Below are 12783 nucleotides of genomic sequence, written 5' to 3'. Positions count from 1 at the left end.
TAGTTAAGGTTGGTAGAGAGAACTTTTACAACTTCGGGAATAAAATCCGAGGTGATCCATCTGTTGCGCAGGAATAAACTGTATTTCACACCTATTTCAAGAATACAAAAACAAAATGAGGAAAAATCAAGGATGGTTCAGCTTTTTAAGCGGGAGACCTTACAAGTTGCGCACAGATCGCTTTGGAGAGGCTGAGGTAGAGAGTTATGAGTAAAGGTCCCAGCAGACTGCTGGGGCTCGCGCGCACGCACGTACACATATACACACACACACACACACACAGAGAGAGAGAGAGAGAGAGAGAGAGAGAGAGAGAGAGAGTTTTCAAGCCCCAGCTGCGGACAGTGCGCACCGCGGCTGCTGCTGCTGCTGCTGCTGCTGTTTCCACATGCTCTCTCAGAGCTGCTTCTTTCTCGGTGAAAGTAGACAACTGAACAGTTCCGAGACCCCGGCAGAGCCAATGAACACAAGCGCTGCGTCGTGACGCAACAGGGCCCGTAGATAAGGAGCGGAGGGTTCTACCGGGACCTTAAACGGAGGACCGGCGGGTTTGGGGGGTTCAGCGGACAGTCAGTGAGCGTAAAGCCAGCTCCTCCTCCTCCTCCTCTTCCTCCTCCTCTGCTGCCGTTACGCACACGCATCTTCAGGCATGAGCCCAAACAAGAACTAAACAGGCTGTACAACGGAAAGTGCTGCCCACAGATCACCAACGGGACTTTATCACGCAGAGGCCACGTGTTTTTTTTTTGTTTTTTTTTTTTTCAATTACTAGTGTTTCTTTTTATTTTTGTCTGTGACTGGGGCAAGTAGTTTCCATCAGCTGCTGTGAGAATCAACTTGGACTGTTGATCCCTCAGGAGGAGAATCATTCCTCCCAACCTTTTTTTCTTAATTGTTGTATTTTTTGTGTGTTATCCTGTATAAACTGCTGCCCAGAGTCACACAGAACAACCCGGATGGTTGTGCCAGTTCCCCTCCACAGAGCCGACATCCGAAAACATTCCTCCCATCAAGGAGGAGGCTGAGAGCCGTGCAACGGGAGCTTCCGTACTTGGTATGTTTACTCCCAACAAATGGATCAGAAAATATAGAAGAAGCAGTTTGCGAAAGCAAAAATAATTTTAAAAAATCTTCCTGAGAGAAAATTGATTTTTCTTTTTTTTTTTAATGAAAGACTCGGAATCCACGCGGCTGTTAATGAATTAGTCAGAGCGTATTAATAATGAGAACTGCAGAGATTCGGATGATGGTTGCCATTGGCAGATGATGATACGTAGTGTGGAGAACACGTGTCCAATTTTTCCTTCTTTTTTTTTCTTTTATTTTCTTTCCTTTTTTTTTTTTTTTTTTTTTTTTTTTTTTAATCCCTGAACTGGATTTCTTACTTGTCATCGGCAGCGAGGAAAAGCCCGAAAACTGAGCGTCGCCACTGCGTTCCGGCGCAGGCTCTGCGCCTCTGATGGACATCTTGGCTTGCAGATCCGAAGAGAACAGTTACAACATCCTCCCCTCTGCGGCAACGATGCTTTTCCATGGCCTCCCCGGGGGCGATGTGCACGGTGTGGTGGAGGAAATGGAGCGGAGAGGAAAGGGCGAGTCTGCGGCCATCAGCTCGGCCATCGATATGGGCGAGTCAGAGACGGTAGGATACTTTTCTTGTCTCCTTTCTTTGGCCTTCTCTCTCTGCTGCTTCCAGTGTCGGCAGCATGGCCGCTTGTAAACATGTGACAGAGGCTGCGCTCCTGTTCCGCCTTCCACTGATTTTAATCGTCGTAGAAGAAAAACCAGAGTAAGCAACTGTTGAGGAGATTTTCCCAGACTTTCCCTAAATACTGCTGATTCTGCAGCTCGGAAACTTGGTTTAGTCGCAGTAAAATGTCCAAAATAAACCAGGCCGCAGTTTATAAAGTTCTAAGATAATTTAAGGAAATTGTTCAAGAAAAACAACAACAAAAATACTGTATTTTGACTATTTCAATGAGCTTCAGATATCGTACATCGTAACATCAAATAGGTTCAAATTTGCCAATTTAAATAAAAAAAAATACACACACACACACACACACACACTATATATATATATATATATATATATATATATATATATATATATATAGTGACCGAGGTACTCGCTCTTAACAGCAGGAAAGTTTTCTATATTCCTGTTGTAATTTAAATCAAAGGAACACAGCGGGCCAGAAATAAAAAAATAAGTGCACCTCATTCCTGGAGGTGTGTATTATCTCCGAGGCCTCAGAGCAAAATAACATCCAATTCCAAAAACTTCTAACAAACCAGCAGACGTGTATTTTGAAAAAGAAAATATATTTCTGTCCATAATAGAACCACCGCAGAGTGACTGCACACAGAAAGTAACGGTCGAGTTATAAAGCAAATCTACTTCAATCAAATCTATGTTCACGTGTTAATATTATATATTACAATAATATATTAAATAATTCATCTGTGAAATTAAAAAATGTGCTTTATTGTAAAGGATAACTCAGAAATAAATATTTATGTATTATTGACAAGTCTCTTCCGCTGAGGTTTCAATCATAGTTGATTTAATCTGCTAAACACGGAGAGCTAAATAAACTGTGGCTTCCAAAATCCTTGGACCTGGACTGTTTTAGCATTCCGACTGTATATTTAATATTTCTAAATATACTTTTTTTTTGTTTTTTTGTTTTACCCCCATGTCCTCGTGCACGTTGCAGGCCATGCCCTGCGTGACCAGCGAGCGCGTGGCTCTGTGCGCGGGCTGCGGCAGGAAGATCGCGGATCGCTACTACCTGCTGGCCGTGGACAAGCAGTGGCACATGCGCTGCCTCAAATGCTGCGAGTGTAAACTCAACCTGGAGTCCGAGCTCACCTGCTTCAGCAAGGACGGCAGCATCTACTGCAAGGAGGACTACTACAGGTAGGAGGGAGGGGGTCATGTACAGAGAGCTCATCGAGTTTGGTTGCAAAAACGCTTAGAAAGATCTGCATGTGCTTGATGCTTTTTACAGTTAATTATAGCCAATTTAGTGTTCGAGTGGCGGTTAATCAACACGCTGAATTCTGCAGTGTATGTCTGCAGAATTTTACACGGACTCAAACTCTGCTGATCTCTCTCCTTGTGAAAGTTAAAATTAGGGGACGCCAAAACGGAAAAAAATAAAAACAATTAAAAAAAAAATCGAACTGCTTGGAAGTTAAAATTGTGTCAATTTGGGGAGACAAAAGTGACTAGAGATTATAAACGCAATTGTTTTTGAAAGTTCCGCTGAGATATTTGCTCAGAACATTTCAGAATACTCTTCTACCGAGAACAGATCAGGTGAAGAGTTCTTAAAAAATACGAGAAGGCTGCAGTTTATTATTAATGAGGGACCCATTCGGAAGTGAGCCTGGCTGGCAATGTGTGAGAACATCACGGAGAAATCCGACTTAAGTTTATATTATTAAAAATTGGACTCGGTTCTAACTTTGCAATTTATGTTGAGAATTCCTTCCGGGTGGGAGATGGGGTCAGGGGGGTCACCGGGGTCACGTTCTGCCGCTCATGGACTCTGTTTTGTCCGCAGAAGATTTTCAGTGCAGAGGTGCGCGCGCTGCCACCTGGGCATCTCTGCCTCGGAGATGGTGATGCGCGCGCGGGACCTGGTCTACCACCTGAACTGCTTCACGTGCACCACGTGCAGCAAGATGCTGACCACCGGGGACCACTTCGGCATGAAGGACAGCCTGGTGTACTGCCGCCTGCACTTTGAGACTCTCATTCAGGGAGAATACCAGACTCACTTTAACCACGCGGACGTTGTGGCGCACAAGGGCCTGGGCCCGGCCAACGCGCTGGGACTATCCTACTTTAACGGCGTGGGCACGGTGCAGAAGGGCCGGCCCAGAAAGAGGAAGAGCCCGGGGCCTGGGGCCGAGCTGGCTGCATACAACGCGGGTAAGAAAACAGTCTGCAAAATGTTTGTGTGGGAACGAAAAGGGGAGACGTACTTTTTTTTCTCTTTTTTAAAAAAAACTTTACTACACTACTAATGTTTTTACTTTCAGAACTAAAAGGCAGAGGTAAACATCAGTCTTGACTCAATAATAATAATAATAATAATAATAATAATAATAATAATAATAATAATAATATAGAAATGAAAAAAATAAATAAAACATTCATACAGTTTAACACTTCCAAAATAGTTTTGAAGTGTTAAACTATTTTGGAATAAAGTATAAGTGGTTATTTTCTTTCTAGAGAGCTGAAAACATAAAGCATTAATTTCAAATAACTAATACAACCACTTATCCTGCGGTTTAAATGACCGCCTCGTGCCCTGTTCACTGAATATAGAAAATTATACATGTTCCAATAATCCTCTAGATTTATGTAAAGAAAAAAAGACAAAAAGCTGCTGTGCATGCCTGTCTCAATTCTTTCTTTTAATCAAAAATAATTAAAAGTTGGGTCCAAGTGTGCAGACAAAAAAAACAAAAAACAAATCCTTGATCTATATTTGCGGAGAAAAGCGCAGATAAATATATATTTATTTAGTTGCGTTTTGCAGTTTGATATAATTGGTCTATTTAAGTATTAAAATTATTTTACAAGTAAAATCTTGGTATGTTCAACTTTTTCCAGTGAAGAGTCAATCAGTTAAATCTCAGTGAATGTTTAGTTTCTTTGTTGTCCTTTTTTCGGTCATACAGAAGATTTAAGATTTAATCATATTTCTATTTTTTTCCCTTTGATTCCTTCTTTTGCATTTGCCCTCTTCCACACACACTCACACTCTAAACACACCCACTTCTGGAACCTCTTTGCTTTGGGACAAGGCCAGTATGGGTGTGTAGCAGCCAGATCGATGTGATTTGATGGGTTATTCACTGGAAGAGAGAGCAGGCAGCATGCTAACCTCATAATAGCAGCGTTTTCTGGCGTCCCTCACTCACAGTCTTCAGAACATGTGTAACATTTGTGTCAAGATCCGGAGTTAGACAAAACAAAACGACTGCATTAATGACATGTCTTTTTTATTATTTAAATTTTGCTCTTTGAATGCACAAGGACTTTTAACATGACATCCAGTTTTAGTAAAAACGCTGCAACAAGTGGACAGAGTTTTCTCCTTCTTTGGAAGCAGCTACTGTTTTTATTGTGTCTGTGTTTCTGTTTCGTTAAAAAAAATAAACTATCCACTCATATCCACTCATACAACAAATCAAACTTGTTTAACTTTGGAACAAACTTGTGCTATAAGAAGACTGAGGAGCAATGAGAAAGAAGAAGTAGTGCGCCCTCTCCTGTTTCCTACTAGAAACAGCAGCAAAGCTTAACCTGACTAACCCTAATACGGGGTAACCCCCCTCAGCGGGCCCCATCAGGTAACATTGTCTCTGCATTCTGCTGCTGGACCATGAAGTTAGTAGAAAAGCAGCATAGAGATGACTGTTTTTTTTTCCTCCCTTTTTTTTTGATTCTGTTTTGTTTGTTAAAGCGCCTCAGCATATGCTTTGGCTGGAAAACAACATTTGTTCTGCCTGGTGCGTATGGGCTAATTAAGTAAAGTGTTATTCTGGTGCTTTTCACTCACTTCATATTCATCATTTACAACATTCCGATATTGAACTGTTATGCATGCGGCAACACCTTGAATATTGCCAAGAAATTTGCAGGCTGGGATGAATATACTGTATGTGTGCTGTTGTCTCAGTGGTTGCTGTGTGTTTGGGAGCTCGTGTGCTTGGCCAGGCTACGTTTTCACCTCTCTCCTGGATGAAGAGGCAGAGATACGAGGCGCAGTGGCCTGTGTGGCAAGGTGGGGAAGGTGAACGACAGCTGGAAGGGACACTCTTTACATCAGACTCAAGTGATGAATCAGGGAAATAATAACAGCAAGAAATTTTCATTTTTGTCACGCTAAAAATAAAGATGATAGCGCACTTTAATATTAGAGGCATAGAGATTTTTGAGATTTTTTTCGTCTGATAGAAAAAGCACACGTGGGGCATACACAGAATATACCTTTGGAATCTGTTCTTTTATTAGAAGTATTGATGCACTAAAAAGTTGCTTATGCACACCGAGGCTTGTATTATTTGATTACCAGGTTCATGTGAGACCTCGGACCCGACGAGAGTCTGGCATACAAATGCTACAGGGTCAAGCTAATAAGCAGCAGAAGAATAAAAACGATAATGATGATGCTGTTCAGCCGACTCAACCTGCCCTCTTACCCTTGTTCCCCACAGCTCTGAGCTGTAATGAGAATGACGGCGAGTCCATAGACCGGGACTCTCAGTACAGCTCCAGTCAGAAGACCAAGCGGATGCGAACGTCCTTTAAGCATCACCAGCTGCGAACCATGAAGTCCTACTTCGCCATTAACCACAACCCGGACGCCAAGGACCTGAAGCAGCTTGCCCAGAAGACGGGCCTCACCAAGCGGGTCTTACAGGTAACCCTCGCAGACTCTCACATCTTGGTTCACACATTCTGTGACTGAACAGGGAAGGAAACATCACAAAGATGTGATTCACAAAAATATTGCACCGTTCTATAAACTCTTGTTTGTCTTACAAAGCTGTGACTCTCTCATTCTCCCAGATGTATACACGTATGACAGGAAACATTGCCCTGAAGAAATTCCCTTTGAATAGACATAGAAAGACAGCATTGTCCTCCGTCTAAACAACGTGAATCTGGTTGAGAGGTGAAAGACAAAGAGCGGTCGACCTCAAGAAAAAACAACTTTATCTGATGGGACCACCGGGCTAAAAAAAGTTCATATTTTAACATTTTTCTGCACTAAATATAAACGAGTGTCAGACCTTAAACAGCCATTGTATGTTGAATGTTTGGAGGGCAACACTGTCTGGAACCAAGAGACTCTGGTACATGGCACAGTGTGTTGTTAGCAAAATATTGTAGTCATGACTGAAAGTTTAATAATACTCATCTAAAATGATAACTATGATAAAATGTTTTCAATTTTTTATAAATGAATAAAAACAAAAAAAAACTTTGAAAGAAGAAGAAATCTGATCCGATCTGGTTTTAGTCACACTGATAAACAGGACAAACGGGACAGTCAGACTTTTCTCTGCCACTTGAAGGATTTGTTAAGGATTTGTGACTGTAAAACTGAATTAGTCTTTGGTTAAAAGACTATAACTAAATTTAAGAAAGTGTCAAAATAAACAAACAAACATAGGGCTATAAGAGAATCCCTTCACACTCACTACAAATTCTTCTTTATTTCCATGGCAAATCAATACATTTTTAAGTGATGGCTGGATATTAGTTATTTCTGAATTTTCTGAAAAAAACTCCCAAACCAAACCGTAAACACTGAGGAAGAAAGAATGATCATAGAAGTACAAAATATTTATTTACAGTTTTATTAATTAGGAAGATGAAAGCTAATTGTGTGTCTACTTACACCGACTGAAGGCTCCGTCTCTGTATTTCTGATTGTGATTTAATGCTCTGATGGTGACTGAAGGACAGGAAGGAAAATGTTCTTCACTATATGGAAAGACGACACAAGAGGGTGTTTGATTTCCACTACGACATGTACTACATGTTATCTGGGGAACTGAGAAAGAAAGAAAGAAATACAAATGAGTTGTGAATAAAAGAAAAATGTGAAAAGGAAAAGGAATATATCCTTCTGCCTTAATTAGAGCTTGTAGTCGTTTTGCTTTGATGCGTTTTCCTGCCTGTTATTCCGGCTGAAGAGCCTCTCCTGCCACTCGGTTCCCATGGCTCTGTCATGATTCTGTCGCTAACACGCTCCAACACTCGGCTCAGCGCTCAACTCTGTCTCACTCACTCACACACGCTGCTTTTTATTACAATTATTTTTCTATTAATATGATATTACTACAAATAATTGGTGCAGAAAAACAATAATTGGTGGAGGCTGTCTTCAGTGCTGAGCTGGAGGCCAGTGTCGTTCCTGGGGATGATCAGGAAAACGGCTTAGCAAACATGAGACTAAGAACTGAAATCACAGCTGCTTTTATGCCCACACACTGTAGACGGGTCAATTAGAATTTCCTCACAGGATTGGCAAATAAAGGAAGCCATGGGCTCTGGATTTTTATGTGCAAACATAAAAGAGGAGGCTGTATTTTTCCTGAGACTAGCTGTGAAACGTAAATGCTTTTTATAACTTCAGTACACAGCACAAGAGCAGTGCAGCTTTGTGATTTTAAGCTTGCTTTTATCCCGGACTCCAGTTAGACCATCAGCAAATACTCTTTAAAAAGACAAAGAGATATTATGCTCACTGCTGGCTCCAAACAGAGGAAACGGAAACTTCCTCCACAGATCTTCTCGGAATTCTTTTACTTGTAATTTTATTTTCTGAAGGAATTAACAAAGAAAAACACTGAAAGTAAAATGCATTCAGTGGTTTATAAATGCACATAAAAATGATCCTGATGCATAGAATCAGTCATGTGAAATTTGCTCAGCTGTTCGGCTTGTTTGGTGTGGCGTCTGTAATCATGTAATTCCTTTGATTTGGGTTTCGTAAGAATGTTTTTAAGACAGTGTGCTGTATATCAAGAACAACAGAACTGCGGACATCAGTTTATTAGTTTATGTAAAATGATTATGCTTCCTCTTCCGTTTTGATATCTGTCTCCCATGACATGGAAGGTTCTTTTCTCAGGAAAAATGCTTTGCGATGTTTACACTGTTCCTGCTCACTCTCAGTTTTCTTTAGAGTTTAAAAAGTTTTCTGTACTGATGGCAGCAAAGCAGCAAGCCAGAAAACTAAAAGAGTGAGCTAAAGGCAACCACAGAATGAGACTGTACCAAAGTTGTGTGTTGTGATATACACCAAAGCGGTTTTTAAATCCCATCCTTTCGCTTCCTGTACCTGCCTAACCCTGTCCACGGTGGAGCGTTACGAGGCTGGAGGAAGTGATGGAGTCGGTGCTGCCAGTCAAGATGCAGAAGACGGCACACACTGTGCGCAGGACGCTAACCCTAACCCCAGACACACACACTGCCAAACCGCAGGGTGATTTAAAGTGGCCAGTCAAGCTAAGCGGAATTTGGGGAGAAACAAATCAGAGAAAAGCTTCACCTGCACACGGAGAACATGGAGACTGCCAGCTGAGATTTAAACCCAAGACCTTTTTAGTGTGACGCCACAGTTCTAACCATGAGGTCTTTGCTCTCTGGTTTGAGAAAAACTTAGACATGTTGCAAAATCTTACAGAAGCTCTTCTTCTTGATGAAAACCTGAAACCTGCAACTGTACTAACCAGACCTTCCTGATCGATACCAATTTCCATTGTTTTTAGGCCTGACCTGCCAAATCAGATTCTGAAAAATGTTTCCTTTGATCTACAGCCAGTTTTATTTTTTTAGTTCAACCAGTTGAGGAAAATGTGTCTGATTCAGATTTCTGAGTGATTCACTGGTGGATCTTTACTTAAAGCCTTTTGTTAAATTGAAAATTGGACATTGTAGACCTGCTGCATTTTGTGAATTATGGTGTTTGCTGCTAAGTTTTTCCATAAATTTATAAACTTTTTCTGATGCAAGCTTTGCATTTCTCAAGCTTATGGACATTTCACATTTAATCTGTGTTAAATCCAAAGGGCGGCTGTCAGAAGGACCTGATGTTTGAACAAATGAACTTTCTTCTTCTTTTTGGTTTCTAAAGAGGCCATTTTAAGTTGTTTTTATCTCTAAGAAAATAATTCCCTGACATGAACCTCACAGAAAGACTGCTGAAGGTCTTCTCCAACCTTTGAAGTGGACTTTCATTTCTTCTCATTTTAAAAGTAACCCAAAGAGTCTTAATAAGTGCCTAGTTAATTAAAAACAGTCCTCAAAACTGAGAAACTTTAACATATCAAAAAGAATGTCAAGAAGAGTCCATTGAATAGTCAATGAAAAACACTCCAGGAGGTTGTGAATGAATAAATTACACTTTCTTGAAAAATAGGAAGTAAAAACAGATAAATTGTAATTTAACTGATCTTTCTTTTAAATTGTTTTATTATATTTTGATATGTGTGTGTCTGATGCCTTCTCAGAAACAACCATTTTGATTTTCAATCTACATCTGCCAGAGCAAAGTATAATCCTGTGTTTACTGTATATGTAACATAACAAACTGCTAATACTTAAAAATAACCATCATTTGCTTGTTTTTCCAAATATAGTAGTAATATAACAGTGTTAATATTCCAGAACAGCTTCAATCAATCTACAGATAAATATAAAATCTGTGTTTTTTATATTTATCTAATTCTAAAGGAGACCTAATGTAAAAAAAAACAACAAAAAAACAATCATCATAAAGAATCTCTGTTCATTCTAGAACTATCCTGTTTAATGAAGTTGAATCATCCATCCATCCATCCATCCATCCATCCATCCATCCATCCATCCATCCATTTTCTTACACCTTTCTCCCATTGGGGTTGGGAGGGGTGCTGGTCTCCAGCTGTCAACGGGCGAGAGGCAGGGTCACCCTGGACAGGTCACCAGTCCATCGCATGGCAACACAGAAACAGACAGAACAAACAACCCTTCACCCCCCCCCCCCCCCCCCCCCCACACACACACACACACACACAAACACACACACTCACACCTAAGGAGAATTTAGAGAGACCAATCAACCTGACAGTCATGTTTTTGGAAGTTGAATTATTTTAGATTTTAATCTGTAGCTGATCAAATGAGTCGGACTTCCCTTTGAAGGAAAATATTGTGGTGTTTAAATATTAGTAATGCTTGAGATTTTATTAAACCCCAGTGGAAGGTTTATTCCAGCTGCTATAAATATATAGTGGTTCAAGCAGCACAAGTCAGTTATAAAATTAATTAATGTAATATTGTACCGCTAACATTTAGCTGTTGTACAGTAAAAATGGTTGTGTAAGATGTGCAATACAGAACTGTTTGGCGGTTGAGGGTAGTTAAATGAAATCCTGTTTAGGGCCCCATGCCATCTTGGACCGACTCTGACTCAAGATTTCTTCTTTTTTTTCTTCTTTTTTCTGAAGGTCTGGTTCCAAAACGCTCGGGCCAAGTTCAGGAGGAACCTGCTGCGGCAGGAGAGCACCGGGGTGGACAAGGCATCCGACGGTTCCACGCTGCAGGGTGGGACGCCTTCAGGCCCGGCCTCGGAGATCTCCAACGCCTCCATGAGCCCCTCCAGCACCCCCACCACCCTCACAGACTTGACCAACCCCACCATGCCTACTGTCACTTCTGTACTCACGTCGGTGCCGGGCGGTATGGACGTCCACGAGTGCCGGAGCCCATCACAGACAACGCTGACCAGCCTCTTCTGATGGTCAGAGCACTAGCCCCTCACCCCTCATCATCACCACCTCTCCCTGCACACTCAAGACTTTTTCCACATCCTTACCCTCCTTCTGGATCTAAAAGTGAGCACTGTTAACACCTTAGAACTTTAAAAGAATTAGAACCATGAAGGAAACAAAAGGACTCCATTAGAGACTATCTACATAGTGAGGCGGCTGGGCCTCACTGATGGAATGGTTGTTGTTATTTTGATGTTGTCTTGTTGAGAACTGAGGAGAACCAATTAAAATTTTTCAATATTCACAAAGAGAGACTGCTGAGAAGAAATGTTTTCTTTTTTTGGGGAATTTGTTTTTCAGGACAGTATTTATGTTGTAAAAGAATCACTGTTAGAAGGACTGTAAAAGGTCTTTTTTTTTCATTGTTTGGAAATCTGAGATTAAAATACAGTTTAAAATATTCGATGACTGCCATGTGCCTTTAACTCCAATCAGCTCCACTTTTGCTGACTGAAGTCAGTCGAACCTGACTGTCTCTAGGAAAACTGGATGACTTAAATGAGTTCTGTGTGTTTTGTGGGCTTCCAGTTTTTTTACGTGTCTCAGAATAAATGCATAAATATTCTTCTCATTTGAAGAAAAATATACGCTGGAGGGAAATTGTTTAGGAAATTAATATTTATTCAGAATTAATTCCATTTAAGAATGAGACTATAATCTGATTAAAGTGAACCAGAAACTATTCAGATCCTGTAGCTGTTAGAAGAAATATGATGCAAAATAACTAGTAACACTGAAACTGAGTAGGACTGTTGCTAGATACATTTGTATGAACCGGATTCATATTTACAGGTATTGCTTATTTAACAGAATCAAAGATACAAGAATATTGAGAATATTAGCTTTTAGAACATCAGACCTTTATGTTATTTGTTTTATTTCATTTGCTGGTGAAGTACTGTACCTACTTTGTAGTGGTTGCTGTAATTAAGACAAAAAAAAATATCATGCTTTTCTAGACCAGACTTTTAAGATCTTTTTTTAAGATCTTTTATCTTTTTTTCTTCTCATCATATGAAGTAACCAGTATATCAGCTGTTATGTTTTCTTCAGGTCTAAAAGTTTGCTGCAGGTTGAGGTTGGCTAAACTGACAGGCCACCCAAACCTAGTTTTAGTTGGGATTTTTTTGCCACATCCAATAAATATTTTACCACCTGAAGGAACTCCTAGATAGTTTATGGAACATTGAACTAACTTCCGTAATCGATTAGGCAATAACTGATTATCAAATAACAAAAAATAAGTTACTTACCTCTTCTGGAGCCTGTTCTTGCAGTCAACAGGAATGGTGTGATCTGTCCTGGCAGGTAGTCAGTCCATTACTGTGTGAGCCAACACATCGCTAAGAGAGAGAAACAATGATACACACATCACTCATACTTACAGTGATCTGTGATTAGCTCAATATGTGGCCTAAATATTTTGTA

The 12783-nt window shown here is 40.4% G+C and overlaps 1 protein-coding gene across 2 annotated transcripts; it reads left to right on the top strand.

Moving 5' to 3' along the window:
- Window positions 1–338: 338 nt before the first annotated feature.
- lhx2b (LIM homeobox 2b) lies at window positions 339–11756 on the top strand. Of its 2 annotated transcripts, none has more exons than XM_032578596.1 (5): window positions 339–1642; window positions 2721–2923; window positions 3576–3943; window positions 6244–6449; window positions 11032–11322. In XM_032578596.1, the coding sequence occupies exons 1-5, from the start codon at window positions 1460–1462 to the stop codon at window positions 11320–11322; spliced, it is 1251 nt and encodes a 416-aa protein (XP_032434487.1). In that variant the 5' UTR covers window positions 339–1459. The 2 variants fall into 2 exon arrangements, with proteins under 2 accessions (XP_032434487.1, XP_032434486.1); XM_032578595.1 differs by having other exon boundaries at window positions 347–1642; window positions 3573–3943; window positions 11032–11756.
- The last annotated feature ends 1027 nt before the right edge of the window (window positions 11757–12783 follow it).

Source organism: Xiphophorus hellerii, chromosome 12, assembly GCF_003331165.1.
Source record: "Xiphophorus hellerii strain 12219 chromosome 12, Xiphophorus_hellerii-4.1, whole genome shotgun sequence".
Classification (NCBI taxonomy): domain Eukaryota; kingdom Metazoa; phylum Chordata; class Actinopteri; order Cyprinodontiformes; family Poeciliidae; genus Xiphophorus; species Xiphophorus hellerii.
This window is presented reverse-complemented; position numbering and strand designations above follow the sequence as displayed.

Coding starts and splice junctions, on each gene's coding strand:
- lhx2b (XM_032578595.1), top strand. CDS start 1,460: ATGGACATCTTGGCTTGCAGATCCGAAGAGAACAGTTACAACATCCTC. Junction 1,643..2,720: donor ATATGGGCGAGTCAGAGACG/GTAGGATACTTT, acceptor TGCACGTTGCAG/GCCATGCCCTGCGTGACCAG. Junction 2,924..3,572: donor TGCAAGGAGGACTACTACAG/GTAGGAGGGAGG, acceptor TTTTGTCCGCAG/AAGATTTTCAGTGCAGAGGT.